The sequence below is a fragment of the Vigna umbellata genome, chromosome 1, assembly GCF_029865625.1.
Source record: "Vigna umbellata cultivar VRB3 chromosome 1, Vumbellata_1.0, whole genome shotgun sequence".
NCBI lineage: Eukaryota > Viridiplantae > Streptophyta > Magnoliopsida > Fabales > Fabaceae > Vigna > Vigna umbellata.
This window is the reverse complement of record NC_142165.1, coordinates 44,089,641-44,106,753: the sequence shown is the minus strand read 5'-3', so window position 1 is coordinate 44,106,753 and position 17,113 is coordinate 44,089,641. Positions and strand designations below refer to the sequence as shown.

At 31.4% G+C, this 17,113-nt stretch overlaps 1 protein-coding gene across 1 annotated transcript; it reads right to left on the bottom strand.

Moving 5' to 3' along the window:
• Positions 1–3,076: 3,076 nt before the first annotated feature.
• Positions 3,077–7,314, bottom strand: LOC124836313 (putative protein S-acyltransferase 5). Its single transcript, XM_047311458.2, has 5 exons — positions 7,048–7,314; positions 6,566–6,748; positions 5,002–5,298; positions 3,929–4,162; positions 3,077–3,713 (listed from the first exon to the last, which is right to left on the bottom strand). The coding sequence occupies exons 1-5, from the start codon at positions 7,138–7,140 to the stop codon at positions 3,204–3,206; spliced, it is 1,317 nt and encodes a 438-aa protein (XP_047167414.1). The 5' UTR covers positions 7,141–7,314; the 3' UTR covers positions 3,077–3,203.
• Between the last annotated feature and the right edge of the window lie 9,799 nt (positions 7,315–17,113).

The following is a 17,113-nucleotide window of genomic DNA, read 5'->3' as shown; positions in this document are numbered from 1 at the left end:
GTGTAAAACTTATAAGTTGAAATTTCAATGGTGAAGACTATATTGTTTAAAGTTTGTAAGTTTGGTACTGTACTTTGGAGTAATTGAAATAAAGTTTGATTGTTTGATTGTTTATATGAGATATCAAATTAATTTAGTCTCTACTATTAGTAATACCCTTTAAAATATTAGGGTGTTACATGGAGTGACGATGAATTTTTTTACAACTGTCCCTAGGCTCTTAGTAATCAATTACAACACCCTTATAATCGATTACCAGGGCATCACTTGAGCAAAAATGGACATGGATCAAACACTTATATGGTTTTTTCCTCCACAATTGAATAAGCTAAGGTGTCCATTGATTACTAAATACCACCTATGAACAATAAACTCACCCATTCATCTCAAAAATTAGAAAAAATCACCCAAAAATATAGTTAAAACCATCATGGGAGTCCAGTTGTCCCAGCTGGGGAGTAACGTTGAACTTTCTGTATAACTGCCTCCTAGGCCCTTAGTAACCGATTACAACACCCTTGTAATTGAATACCAAAGATTTAGGGGCAGTTGTACAGAAAGTTCAACATTACTCCCCAGCTGGGACAACTGGACTTCCATGATGGTTTTAACTATATTTTTGGGTGATTTTTTCTAATTTCTGAGATGGATGTGTGAGTTTATTATTCATGAGTGATCTTTAGTGATCAATGGATAACTTAGTCCATTTAATCGTGGAGAAAAAAGCATATAGGTGTTTGAACCAAGGTAAGTGAATGTTGATTATACACGCTTGTAATCGATTACCAGGGCATCACATGGGCACCAATGATCATGGACTTCATCTGACTTTGTGCAAAGCACCTAAATGGCCTTTTTCTTCCACAAGTTAATGGGCTAAGGTGTTCATTGATCACTCAATATCAGCCATGACGAATAAATTCACTTATCCATCTCAAAAAGTGGAAAAAAGGAGCAAAAAACACAGTTAAAATCATCATCGAGAGTCTATTTGCCCAGTTGGGGAGTGAGGTTGAACTTTTTGTACAATTGCCCCTTGGGCCCCTGGTAATCAATTAAAACACCCTTGTAATTGATTACTAGGGCATCACATAGGCACCGATGGTCCTGGACTTCACCTGACTTTGTTCAAAGCACTTAAATGACCTTTTTTTCTAAACAATTGAATGGGCAAATGTGTTGATTGGTGCACTAAACACCACCCATGAATAATAAACTCACCCATCCATCTGAAAAATTGAAATAAAGGACCCAAAAACACAAGCAATGATGACATAACTCCCCCTTACAAGGAAAAAACATGACAAGATCACTCAATTGAATTGGATATTTTTTTAGGTAGCGACGTTCAAGCTTATCAAGGTCACTTACATAATCAATTTTTGTACCAACCACCCATAACCAAATAAACATTTCAATATATGTGGTCAAACAACACTAGGAGAAAACATATAGTACTAGATCAAAATTGAAATTTTATTCATACAATATATGATCAATACATATTACCCAATATCTATAATCATAATCTTTTGTATACAAAAAACTTGTACAAGACTCATACAATGTAAATATCTAGACAACTAATCAACGTACAACTGAAAACCTATAACAATCCTAAGTCTTGTAGCACTTGTTGTCTTCGCACGTTGTCATTGCCTAGAATCCAGTCACATACATATTTTTGTCTAAATACTTGCAACTTCTTTTGAAATCAACACAATAAATAACAATACTATGAGATGCTTCCATTAATGTATCACAACAATAACAATACTCCAGTAAAGACTCAAATAACAAGTTTCACCACTGCGATCAAATTCGCCTACAATAACGTATATAATAAATCCATCACCAACAAAAAACAGAGTACACAACACACATACATTAAGCTCTCCACTTTCCTACTAATCCTCTGATTTATGGAACAAAGACAAGGGAGAAAGGAAAATAGAGTTAGAAAGAGAGAGAGAAATGATAATACAATAGTCACTTAATTATTTGTTACAAGGGTTTAAGATTTGAATCTATATATACTAAAGATTTATTTTCAATAAAAGGCAACAAAGTTTCTAACTCATTAACAATTGAAAACAAATTGTTGTTACAACAAGAGAAGTTCAACTTAACATACAACCCATACACATGAAACTAATCTAACTAAGAAAAACCAAATTCATTTTCTTTACACAACTCATACGTCTACAACAACATTATCACTAACAAAATGCATAACCCTTGAGTTCATGGTTCTACCAAACTCGACATGACGAAAAACCTTTTTTCTCACTGAACAAAACTCAAACCCTCAAGAAAGGAGACACCTTTATTCATGGAGAGCACGAGAGAAGCGAAGAGACAGAATGCTACAACGCTAATGAAGCAACATTGGGGAGGTCACTTTTAAGATCATAATGGATGACAAAACAAGGGCAATCGCAATGATAACCCAATTAATACACTCATTTAAATCATAATGTGATTAAATTACTTTCCATTAATTGCGTAAATCAAATATTTAATTTTCCAATTTAAACCAACTTAAATAAAATATAGTTTTCATATTTTTAAACGTGAAAAAAAAATCAATAATTCGATTCATTATTTCTTTTTTCAAAAGCTCATGCCAAATATTATTATCTTCTTTGATTTATTATTTTTTTAATTTTAAAATAATTAGTTTTCGCTTTTGATACTTAATTTTACGTTCTATTTTGGATTTTGTTTTCATTCATCTTTATCATTTTCAATTTCAGCAAGTGACTTAATTTCATCGTACTTATCGTCAAATTTATAATATCATATTTGGATTAAGAAATCATTATGGTAACTATTTTAAAACTAATTGTACAATAAAATTACTTTACAAAATAATGACAATAATTTTTTTTACCATAATTCTATAATTAGATTTAAACCAACCCCGTCTTAACCATAATTGGTTGAATTTGAATTGGTTAAAAAAGATCAAAATTAAAATCAACTTAATTAAATTTAAATCAATTCAAATTTAAATACTTTACCAAATAATTCATAAACAATCTCCTATTTGGTTCTCTTTCTAGTCGAGGCCAACTTTAACAACACTCTTCTTTTGCTCATTAATCATTTGAACTTTTAATTTACATCTATAAAATTGTATCATCAATCGTTTGAACTTTAAATTAACATCCAAAGATGTTTCTGACAGCCTCACTTCTGCACTATACAGTCTCTTGAGTGGAGTATCTGGGTCCAGTAGTCCAATTTGATTCCCCGACTTCGATTATGCTATCAGGAACTTGTGGAGTTGTTTCCCATGGAGGTTGTCTACCAACTGAACTTTCTTGGCCCTCTACTCCTTCAGTGTGAAAGATCCTGCTTAAATCCACGGACTTATCGGTCAATCCACTGTCTTTGCTTTCACTATCCTTGCTACGTGCTTCATTCTCAGACCCATCTCTATGATGACTTTCCTCCTCTTCATGCTCATTATAAACTGAATTTCCAACTAATAATTCCATATGCCTGGTGGTTCTTTTCATCAATGGGCTTAAGGGCCTGATGTCCGTTCTTCGATATGAATCTAATGGCTCCCTTGGAACCTTAGACCTGAAATTGTTCTTGGACGGAGGAATCCTAGAGCATAACACTTCTTTGAAGTTGTTAAATATACCTCTGTTGTATGGGTTGGTTTGAGGGTCATACCGGTATTTAAAATTTTCGTAAGTAGACTGCACATTAGACAAGAAGAATTTTCATCAACATACGTAAGAAAACCAAACTAGAAATGCACCATAGTGCTTCATTGTTTGTGTACCCATGTCATCCACATAGCAGACTACCTCAGTTCAAATGTAGAATGTAACAAACGACGATTGCATGTCACAGGAATAGTGAAAGTCAGAATTAGTGTTTCAAAGAACAATGAGCCGAATGGCATTCAAACCTGGTTTGTGCTGATGAGGTACGTGTGGAAAACAGCGAGGCCGCCAACAAACCAGACACAAACGAAGGTGTAGATTATTAGTGCAGTGGATGCTATAGTTTTGGACATTGCTTTCCAAATTGATATTTTCTCGAAGTCCTTGATCCTTACAATGTAAACCCAGCAAAAGGCATGTACATACAAGCAAAGCAGAGTGGCTGAGAAAACAAACATGTAGTAGAACCGGTAATTTCGCTGCGGCAATGTACATACAAGCAAGGAGTAATAGAAAAGGTTATTCAGCAACTTCACGAATCTATATATCTGATACAAACGTGATTGTTTTTTCATTGTTGTTTGTCCATGTGCATGTCATATTATACGATGTTGAACATGAAAACAGAAAAATACCAACACGCATGCAAAATAATTACCATTTTGTACTATTCTTCCAAATTTTATTTTGTGAGAACACAGGATAAAAAACATCCCTTCTTAGAATACGATCAGAAAAATAACAAATACTATGAACATCAACAAGGGGTTTGTCAAATGTGCATATAGGAATCCAAAGCTATTATCTATAAGTCCAAGGGACATTACTATTTCTCCTCGCATAATATTTTTGTCAAGTATACACTCAATTTAATTTTACGTACTATTTAACTCAATCCCACAAAATATCACATTTAATGATAAGAAATAGACTTTAAATATAACTCAACACACCAAACTAAGACTTGCATTTACTTACATGTTCTAAAATGACTTTATCTCTAGTGGGACTTCCAATAGTATTCATGGTTAATAAGCCTGCCGGCCCTCATTAAATTAATATACCCATATCTCCTTTCTATTTGTCGCTGACAAAGCATTTGAGCAGACTGAACTAATAGTACAAATATCCCAGTAAAATTTAATTTTTTTCTCTGGGGAGGGTACTTCACAAGGCCAATAAAATTTCATGAAATAGTAAACTCGTGAGATAAAGATTGCAGCAGATAACAAATGAGAAGGAAAGTGCAAAATTCTAATGTCTGAGATAGTGTTTCTTGAATACAATAAATGTGAAATTATGGAAGGATGACCATTACCAGTCCAATACACTGACCCACCCATGGGCAGTGATGATCAAATCGCTCTACGCAGTTATCACAGACTGAACAGTGAGAAGCACGGAGGGGTCTGTAGAGCATGCAAGTATCACAATATTTGACTTTCACTGTTATACCATTTACAATTACATCCCTTGTCCGTGGAAATCGTGACGTTGAAATTTGCCCATTGTTGCTATTCTCAGTCCAATTATAGTCATCTGGCTCCGGAGGATGAGCATTACGAGGTACTATGCCAGGATCTCTTCCTGAGGTTACTATAAGGGTGGTTAGAACCTGCAGGCAATACGCTAGAAAAGTTAGGAGTGCAGTAGCGAATGAGAAAGTCTTTGCTGTAAGAGATCTTGATATCCGCATTATTTTTCACTCATTTAAATGGACCAAAAAAAATGCGCTAGAGAATCGTGCAAATCAGAAATTTTTTATCCATGTAGGTTCACAGTTGCTCAAATAAATTACGAAGGCTATGTTTAATTATGAAAAGTCTTAATACAAAACTAATATAAATAAAGTTTATATCGTATTAAGTGAGAGGTTAGAAAGCAGTAGATATGATCCTTATGCCTGATTAATATTTATCGGAACCAATGATATTTTGCTTCACTTTTAAATGACACTCCCTCCTCTCATTCCAATTTGATCTCAAAACTCTGTTTCCTATTACAATTTCTTAAAATGAATTGCTTTTTAAGCTATAATGAAACATGTTGAAAACTTAGCCGAATCCAGATGTCATTTCTATAAATAGTGACAGGGGACAAATATACAAGCTGTATGAAGTAAAATTGTCGAGGATAATAATATTTCACTTCTAATTAGAAAAAGGAGTTCCTTTCAAAGTGTGTAGATGAATTTTAATGCCTTTTGCTTTTCACCCATTCACTTATATAATTTTATTAAAATTATTACATTTAAGGAAAATGAAAATTATATGCAACCAAGAAGGTATTTATTGTTAAGGGGTTATAGGAAAAATTCTTCATGCTTTGAATATCAATTACTAAATGCAGAGTTGCATACACTTACAAGTAAAACAGAGCAAATATAGAACTTCAGTGCTGTGATAACTACAAACACAGTATCAATGAATGGAAATGGAAAAATATGTCTGTCGGCTCTGGTCATTATGATTTCTATAACAGGATTTTCTAGATATGTTTCCTTAAAAGATAATGTGCTGATAAAGATAAAAAAAAATATCATAAAAGTTATAGGGCAAATAATATAATTCACAAAAGAAAAACAGTCTCGTTATAAAGAATTTTAAACAAATCATCAGGTATAAAAGAAAAACTTGACTCATTATAAAGAAGTGTTATACTGTACTTTAACCCGAGATCGTCATGTATAAACTTAAAAGTCACTGTAACATAGTTTTTTATTGGTTCATCATCTAAATATTCTTTACACTTCGGATGCATAGAAATTAAACTTGAAAAAAAAAACGATACAGGTGACAGGGGAATCATCGGGCGTATTAATAGACTATTACTTCATCTATCAATGGAGTCGTATACGATATTCAGATAAAAAAATAACTTACAAACAGTGTGAGAGCAATAACCACACCCATTATTGACCATCCAGAGTGATGAGGAAAATCATCCAACAATTTCCTCGCTACCAAACCACAGAACACCGCGATGGGAACAATAATAAGAAAAACTGATATAAATATTGATTTCACATCAGGCCCAAATATGAGTCTCCCTCCGAAAAGAAAAACCTGAGAAAATTGAAACCACGATTTCAGAAAAGCCAAAGACCATCACCAATAACAAAAACAATACAAGTACTATTTTAATAAACAGAAAAATTCAATTATGCAGAAACAGCACGTTGAAAATATTTCAATCCATTTCACTACAGCATAACCAGAAACTCTAGAGTCTTTTTGGTATCCGCATGCTCCCGAATTAACTCGGTGTTGATTGACACAGAGAACTCGGAATCAAACTCAGAGAGGTGAAAGATGACCTAAAAAAGAATCATATAAGTGATCGGAGAAAGTTACGTGTTACTTACGTTACTGCCTTGCCAGACGCGATAAGTTCTGACCAGCGACGGAGCGGAGGTATTGGCGGAATCTGAATTTGCCGGCGGCGGCGGCAACGACATTGTGATAGTGAAGATCGCAATTAAAGCGGCAAGGCAATGATTAGCGAAATGAATGGATGATTAAATGAAAATTGAAAAGCGAAAGAAGACACCAAAATCAGGACGCCACCTCTGGTCAAAGCCTCCAAGGGCGAACCAAAGGGCAACTTCTCTCTCTCACCATTTTTAATTAATTTCTTATTTTATTCCTTTGACTTTCGTAACTATTTCTCATGTTCAAGTTTTTCAATGGAAATCATTAACTTTCTAGTTTCCTGCATTTACCTAACTTTTTTCTTTAATTTTATTATATTATATATGATATGAAAATGATTGGTTAATCCCTTAAAATCCGGTTAAAAACCGAAAATCATAAGAAATATTTCATTTCTAAAATATAGAATTTCGTAATAACTTTTTATTTAATATTTTACCTTTAAAATATTTATTACAATTTAGATATGGGTCAAATATTAAAATATATCTACATAAAAACTTGTGAAAGAAAATGTTTTCTGCATTATCTTCCTATATCCAATATTTTTGCGTTAAGCAACTGAAATATTAGGGGCGTTGATGACGAGGTAACTTACGTTAAGCAAACACACTGTCCGTTCTAAATAAGATTTAGAGTTAAAAATTGTTTGAACAACTGAATACTACAAATCTTCAAGTTGTTTGATTTTTAAATTAAGAAAAGAATTTATGATGGTAACAAAATGGTAATTCTACGTAAATAATATTTGCTCTCGGACTTTTATATCTATAAACAATATAATATTTTATTTTATGTGTGAATAAATAATAGTTAAATTTTTTTAGATTTTACTTAGATTTAATAAACTTTTTGGTCTATGTAATATATGTTGTCTTAGTTTTAGTATATATTTTATAGTATTTTAATTTCAAATTACTTTAATATCTGCAATTAATTTTCTTTGTTAAATGATTCATGATTACATTATGGTGATATTTTTATGACGTTATCATTTACGTTTAGTAAAACTGTCAACTCAATTAATCATAAAAATTAATATTACATTATCATATGATCTCTCAAGCATTAAAATAAAAGAAAATACCATATGTAGAAGAAGAGTTTTAATTGTACGATCTCTTAAGCATTACATAATTTGAATTGTATAACTAATAAACCAAAGTTAAAGTATAAGTTTCAAAATTAAAATATGATGACAGGTTTGTTACAATAAATGTTATATATTAAAAACATGAAACAATAATAGTTATATAATTTAAACTGAAGAATAATTATGATTGCCAGATAAATTAAAGATAGGAAACTACCACAAATTAGACCACGATGTACAGATGAATGATAAATAAATAGATTCTTAAATTACTCTAGCTATACACGCTTAACCATGAAGTTCTTATGAGTTAGGTTATCGAAAAGCAAATTCATTTTGATGATATGAGTAACCAAATCAATCCCTTTAAGCTATCCTTCAACTATATAGTCTCATACTTATACAGTCTCTAGATCTCTCTCGTTCCGGTGTATGTTCGATTCATCCATGTGTCCCTTCCACTGGAAGCAGAAGCCACACTTTGTTTGTGCCCCTTGCACTTCGTGTCTCTTACACCGGTGATCACTCCCCGCCCTCGTCAGTGCCCAGGTGTCACATGTCCTTTTTGTGACATCTCAATTATATAGAAAAACATATATAATAAAAACGTCATCACGCATAATATAGGAAAGCAGTCAAGAGTAATTAGGATTACAATCATCCTCAAAATAGCTTTAGAATTTAAACTTTAATAAAAGAGGTCTAAACTGTAAACTTAAAGAGAAAAAATATTTCAAAATATCATCAAATGACTAAGAAGCCCCTAAGAAGCCTAAATTGCAGCATCGTCGTCTTCTTCCAAAGTTGTCTCCAAAGAAACCTCCTCACCATCTGCTCCCATCCAAGTGGATGATCATCGCAAAAGGAATCATACACAAACAACACAAACAAGCAAGGGTGAGCTAATTATATAAAACATACCCAATATGACAATATACATGCAAGAGTTAACTTCAATCAGGCAAGGTAAACACACATCCTAACATGTTGATTACTAGACTTGACTCGTCCGGACTTTAGAATGATAGTCGAGCTATGGCGGGTCTTGCACTCGTGGTGGCTTATGAAACTTGGGTTCCCCCACCCTACCACACTCACGAGGTTAGCCTGTTCCGGGCCTTGAGGCATACTGGGAGCCCCCAAGACTGAGACCTCCTGCTACTCCTCACCACATGGTTCAATCCTCTCTACGTGAGAAGAAAGCCCATTGGAGTTTCAGGATGACCCCCAAGACTGAACTCCTACTTTCATTCTAAACAACTAAGGGCACCACCATGGATCTTCTCCTTGAAGATCCTGGAATTACGTCCATCAACCATACTTGTTACACTCTACCACCAAACATATGTCATACCATCACATACCATCATACTATGTATTTCAATCATTTCACACGCTTGGTTCACCCAAAGCAAGAACAAAAGAGAAGACTGGACCGAAAAGGTTCGAACAGCGCACCCTATGCGCAAGGCGAGACAAAAGGATCTCGCACAACGCACCCCTTAATTCGCATAGCGAATTAACTCGCAGCATGCATCAGACTTCAAACCTCTCGCATAGCGCACCCAAGTCGCTATGCGAGAACCCAGACAGAGACCCACCCCCTTAAAGCTCTCGCTATGCGCCCCACTCGCCTCTCGAATTAAAAGGGCAGTGGTTCCAGACCCCACTAGTCGCATAGCGACAAGATTCGCCAGACGAATCCACAAACAAAGAGCAGCACCCTCTGGTTATTCGCATAGCGCACCAACTTGCACAACGAATGACTCAGACAGTGAGCGCCCTCTACAGGGTCTCGCTATGCGAGACAGCTCGCATTGTGAGTCTGCATAATCTACAGAACGCGAATTCTACAAATTCATGCAACTCACACCCCAGAACTCGTTCTATACCTCTTCCTTTTCTAATGATCCTAGGTCATAGTATATGTCTAATTAAACTTGTCTATATGATTATAAATATTATTAATATGATTCTAAAGTGATCAATACCCAACTTTTAACTTAAAACTCCGATTTCATTAACCCAAGAATCCAATTTCAATTCTACCATTTTGAACATGACTTTACTCAGTTTTATGACCCTAATAAGTTCTAATTGACTCATCCAGGCTAGCCAAACTGTCCAATTGCACTCAAGACCACCTATGCTCAAATTTACTACCTCACTTCCCCTCATAGTAACCTAAAACAGTACATGTGCACCTACTTACTATCCATATTAACAATATTACAAAATTCTTACTCCAAACCTCTTCAATAAAATTAAGTACAACCAACAAACTCATCCAAGTCAAATAATAATCAGTACACCATGGTTACACCAATTTCACATTTTCAACAAATGCAACTCAACATGCTCACCACCAAAAGTATAGTGTAACAGTAAGACAATTCACAATTTATCAAACATGCACATCATACAGCTCCTAAAAAAATATAACTAGCTCCCCTTACCTAGGTTTCTCCAAGCACAACTAATTGAAACTTCCCTGACAGTACCCTTCACAGCACGAGAACTCAACCTGACCCTACAAACCACCAAAGTGGTGACATCAACAACTATTAGAGCTTGATTTAATTAACATAAAATATGAAGACGAAACCCCACTAGCAACATGCAACCAGTAACGTTGCATGCCCTAGGCTCCAGAAACAGCGAAGGAAAGGGGAAAATCACTTACCGGTCCAAACGAAAATATGATCGGGTCAAAAGGAAACCTTCGGTGTGGTGAACGCTTGAGCACCTTCAAACCTAAGATTGAATAATTCAGTGAATGGAAATTTTTAGAGAGAAGACAGAGAAAATTTAGGGCAAAAGAGTTTTGAGAGAGAGAGAAAGAACTCAAGTAACTGAATCAGACTTATGAGAAGTCTTTCCTAATACTAAGTTGTCCCTGGTTTGATGGGCCTGACTGCCTCACATAAGACACAATGACTCCTTTATTTTTCAGGCCCTTACAAGTCATATATTGAAAAAGGACAAATAGTTATATCAAAAATTAAAAAAAAAAGTTAAAAGAGAATTATTTTAGAAAGATGATAACTTATATAAAATGAAGTTTAAATAGTTAATTTTTTTTATTTACAAGTTTTTTTAACAAATAATAAAAAATTTAAACTTCACCTGTTTTTACTCTTAAATAAAACAACTTGGTTTTTACATAAGTTAAGTTCTCTTATATTACTTTTCTAGATTTTTAATTTTAGTATGTGGTAAATAATTTTAGTTATGCTTTTTTTTTCTTTTTTAAATATTTCATATGAACATAAGTTTGTTTTAAAAAGACATATAATTAAGGGACACACGTCACAATGAAACGTTCTAACCTAGAAGGTATACATTTAATCCAATAATTAATATATATGAGACACCCTAATCACCCATACATGCATCTGCGTTTGGATTCAATTTTCTGTTCATTAAATCTCGCACAGCTGTCTCTATTGAAGTCATTGCGTACCCACATTTCTAAATTGTGTGGACTAATTTGAACCTTAATTTGTTGGTCGTCCGAAGAAAGTAGATTACTTTAATTTGAATTAAATTAACTCAATCTTAATTAGATTAGTTTGATATTTATGTTACTTAAGAAAATTCAAAACTTAATTAAATATTAATAAATTCAAAACGAAATTAAATCTCTAGTAGTTCTCTTTCCACTTTGTAAGCTTTATTAATTCAGAAACTAGGCCCAATTTCCCACTCATGATACTACTAAGTGAACTTTAAATTTTCTATTCACACCCACTTTTTCTTGTTTTCACCACTCTCCGTTATTCATCGCCCTCCCCTCCACTGATTTCTCTTCGCCAATGATGAAGAATATCAATATTTTAACTTTATTAACATCAGAGTTATAGCCAATCAGACCCCTTAACCTGCATTCTTTCTATTATGAAAAGAAAAATCATAATTATCAAAATAATTTTAACAAATACTTTTCGAAACAATTCTATATACACTTTTTTTTCTACAATATTTCTGAAAATTACTTTCCAAAATGTTCTCATAAGGTAACTTTCGAATAAAAAAAAAACATACTTGAGTCTTTTTTTTCACTCAAAATTTTAATAAAGAATATTTAACATGAACAAGGGAATCTAATAAAATTAGAATCCAGCAAACTTACGGTAAAATTTTGGATAAAAATCTATAGTTGTTTCTAACATAACACATGATATTTTACTGAGTTATTCAATTGTTTTATTGTTGTTAAAAGAGGTTTATCAAAGTTAGCGCTTATGTCTAAACCCTAAATTCTATATGATACACTGTTTGTATGATAGTTAGCATTAACCTTTTCTAATTATCTATCTTTATTCACAATTTAAAATTTAAATATTCATAAGAACAAATAGATCATTTTACACCAAATTCCAAATTCCAAATTGATATTTAAATACTCATAAGTTCGAATATAAGTTCTAAAACATGCTTTTTAAGTATCATAAGATCCTAAAATATGTTTATATATATATATATATATATATATATATATATATATATATATATATATATATATATTTATTTATTTATTTATTTATCATTGGCCATACACATAAAATTTGGTTTAAAGTCTTATAAAATCTCATTAGTCTTATCTTTGATCAAAAGAGTACTACTTTTGAAATCAATAAAGGAAAAAATAATATTAACAATGATGATTAATAATAGATATTTACATAATAAATGCTTTTAGTATTTTGATAGTTTATTATTTTTATTTTGTTAGTTTTAAAATATAGAGTAAAAAAATAATATTAACTGTATGTATCCCTTTATATATCATTGTAGATTTTTTTTTTTAATTTTAAAAATAATTGAGGATATAATAGAAATATAAAATGTGTACACCACATATATAATCCTTTTATATATTGTTATAGATTCATAGGCTTTTTAATACTATATGATGAAATGCTTGACAAATAGTTATTTTAGTTACACGTATTATTCTTATTCTTATGGAAAGTAAAACATTTCTAAATCAGTTATTAAAGAGTTGGAACTCTTATATTTTGAGTCGTGGATTTAGATGATACAAGCTTTGAATAAGAATATTAGAACACTGAAAAAAAAATCATTTCGAAAAAAGCTTGTTAGAACTTATATCAGTTAGATATTAAAGAGTTATAAATTATCAAAGAACAAATATGAATATAAGCTAATAATCCCTTTTATGAAAATATTATTTTATAAGTTTGTAGAGAGTCGTTACTCATAATAAAAGCTAATTTTTTTTTGAATTTTTTATAATTAATATTATGTGATAACAGTTACATAGAGTGTTGATAATTAATATATGAACATTTTTAAGATACTATACGTGAAGGAATTATTATGTTATAAGATTTTTAAATTTTAATTTTATTAAATAAAAATATAGTCATTTTATAAACACAAAATAGATATTAAGTCATTTACCATCTTATATTTCTTTTGTGAAAGAAATCAAAATTACAATAATGCAGAACAAATAACTAAAGCTTTAAGATTATAGTCCAAAACACCTTGAAGCTAAGTACTATACTTTAAATGATAATTTTGATACCAAAGTTAAGATAAATCATAAATTATATGAAAGGAATGTAGAAAATATGAAAATTAAGAGATAAAAATAAGCTAAAATGGTGATATATTAACACTTTCTGTATAATACAGGACTAAGTTGAAAATATGAAACTTTAAAAAGTCAAGATAACACTTAGTAATCATATTCAATGACTGAATTGAAAATGATACTGTGACATCATAATTCTTGAAAAAAAATTAAAAGTACAATTACAGTCACAACGTAGACAATTTATGACATCACTCTTTTATTATTTGATCCAAAAGTAGGTACGGAAAGAAAATATTTTCGCCTTATGAATTGTAGGAAATTCTCTTCGGCCCATGAATCGGCCCAACAGGTTATTCAACATTCTAAGGGTAAGGGCCACAATGAAACTGAGAACAGAAATGTTGTGAGTGCATGTTTGGTAATTAAAATCAATTGCATTCATTTAAAGGCCTGCTATACTGAAAGACAAAATTTCACTTCTCACTTTGCAATTTCATAATAATAGAGATATTTTTGATATCTTTTTTTACTCTTTTTTTCGTTATGATTTTTATGTTACATTATTTTTGTTTGTATTTTTTTCTTTATATTTAAACGTATTTGACTTCCGTAAAATAATTCAATTTTTATACTTTTAATAAAAGATTTATCTTCAAGTTTTTTATCTTCTATTGTGAAGAATAACAAAATTAATATTTTTTGATTTCTTTAAAGAGCAACATGAATTATTTTTGCCATTGTTATTTATAGTCATCACAGGATGCTTCTTCTTCTGCTATCATTTTTAACCATACAACCTTTAATTGCATACCTTTTATATGATTGGAGTAGTTAAAAAAAAAAACATCAAAATTTTTCAAGTTTTTCGATTTCCCAAGTTTTTCGATTTTCAAAGTTTCTTGATTTCTAAAATTTCTAATAACACGGTCACTGCTTAACAATGGCAGTTTGAAGAAACCTGAAATACTGTAAATGTGCCAAAACCTCTTCCATAATTCATAATACCACCATCATCCAAAACCGGAGCTAGCTAACGAACTCATTATTTTACTGTCTCTATCATCATCACTATCCCATTTTCTTCACTGTTTGTAATAATGAGTTCCACTCTATACAGTTTCTGTACTCATTCACAGGAGATTCGATATTGGCAGACAAATCCCTAATTTCCTGAACACACCAAGTGGCACCATTGTTGTGTGGTCCAGGTGGATCCAATTATTCAGTGTAATGAGAGTTTAAAGGGTTAATACATTAAGGTAAGTGACGAATGAATATGAATGAAACATTGAAGCATTTAATTCCATGAAAGGAAAGTGAAGATGGGTTTGAACCGTGGAACGTGTCTTCTGGGCGGCTCCATCCCATCATTTCGGAACACAAAAAGAGACTTCAAGCCATCACAATAATAGGGCTAGGGTTTCACTTAAGTCATTTTCCAATCATTTCTATAAATATGTGGCTTTCCATTTTCCTTCTTAATCAAACTCAATATTTTCTGAATTTTACTTTTGTTCATAAAATATTTATTTTTGGTATAAATAATAAATAATTATCTGATTTTCATTCTACAACTATTTAATTGTGTTGTTAATGACTAATGTGAAGAAGAAGAGCAATGTGAAACTAGATGATGTGTCCGTGGATGTTTATCCATAATTTTACGCGATGAGGTATCCAAAATAATTCAGCAATTCAGTGATTCAGAACGTGAAGGGTCGCATTCTTTCACAGCACAGAGGATAATAGAAGAGTTGGAGTATTATTGCTTTGGTCAATTTTCATTTAAACCAATTCGTCGTATTCCAACTCTTGCAGTATTTTCCAGCGGATTCCAGATACAAAATCAAACCTCACTGAGATACGTTTATATTAAAATGAAGTGGAAGTAACGGAAGTTTAATTAGAAGTATCGTTAAGAATGTTAAAACCAAGATTCTCATAACCTATAAATCGAAAAATACTGAAAAACAACCAAAAAAGACTCATTTCTAATCCTAATAAAAATTTAACGGATAGAATAAAAATAACAGCCATACAAATAAAAAGAAAAGTATATTAACAATAAATGAATACAAAAAAACTGACATTTATATGCACCATGAGATTCAAGGAATGAATCTCTCAAAGCCCTAAAAAAAACTCTATAATAGAATAAAAGAAGGTGAAAAAATAATTAAATCAGTAAATGAAAAGTCACATAAAAATAAAACAAAAAAATAAAAATCAAGACTGATTGTAAGAGAATAAAGATAACTAATGATTCTCTTTTTCTTAAACAAAATTATAATTTATTAAAAAAATATTTTCACTTACTAAATACAACTTTTAATACCAATAAGAATTAATAGACACTATTAATAATTTAATTAAATTTGATCCTCAAATATAAAGTTATAAAAATATATAAGTATTAAAAATATTAAGCTTTTTTTTTCTTAAACATAATTTTGTAATTAATTTAATAGGTATATTAGTACTAAAACAAAATTTGAGGTCTTTTTCTCCTAAACATAATTTCATAATTAATTTAGTACTAAAATATTTTTTTAGGTCTTTTTTTAGACCCAAAATGAGTGTTTTACGTACTTCATCTTTGAATCCGTCCTAATATAAAGTAGGGTCTATTTCAACACATGCGGTAAGTTTTTAGGTCAAAGAATCCTAAAAAAAAACTTTAAATGAAAGAAAGGGGAGAAGAGGAAGAGGTCAGTTTCCCCTATGGAGAAACTTTACATAAAAGAACAACACTTAGGAAATCTATCATACATTAAAATTAAAAAAAAACAAATAGTCACAAATAAATAAAATGAAGTCATGAAAGGGAAACCTAACTTAAGCTTAAAGTTTACCTTTATAAGAACACAAGTGAAGTATTACAAAGAGATAATTAAACGTCATTTTTTAGTTCTTTAAAAGGTTCTAGCTCAATCAAAATAAGGATTTTGGGTTTATGTCCTATAATAGTTAGAGATGATCATGGAGTGAATTTTTTAAAATTTAGTCTAAATTTAATTTAGATTTAATAAAATAAATTAGATGGATGCGAGTGCCTTTGATACATATAATCAAGCTCCGCAACATTAATAGTAAGGAAAAGACCATTTGGATAGATATGTGACTAGTAATAATAAAAAAAGTTTGGAAACATAGAAATGGAATAAATTTTAGACAAAGAAAGGTAGACTAGGAAGAAATTTTTGGTTAACACACATGAATGCACAGACTTGAATGAAACATAAGATTCGTAATTTGTGTCTTTCCTTATGTTTAAAATCCTTGTGAATTGGTAATCTTGGTATACAATACATGTTTCATGTGTTAAAAAAATAACATCATC

Bases quoted from the DNA above. Each gene is read 5' to 3' on its own strand.
- LOC124836313 (XM_047311458.2), bottom strand. From the start codon at position 7,140: ATGTCGTTGCCGCCGCCGCCGGCAAATTCAGATTCCGCCAATACCTCC. The intron at 4,163-5,001 runs GTAATGGTCATC...ACATTGCCGCAG, and splicing joins TGGGTCAGTGTATTGGACTG to CGAAATTACCGGTTCTACTA. The intron at 3,714-3,928 runs GTTTGAATGCCA...TCTAATGTGCAG, and splicing joins ACCTCATCAGCACAAACCAG to TCTACTTACGAAAATTTTAA.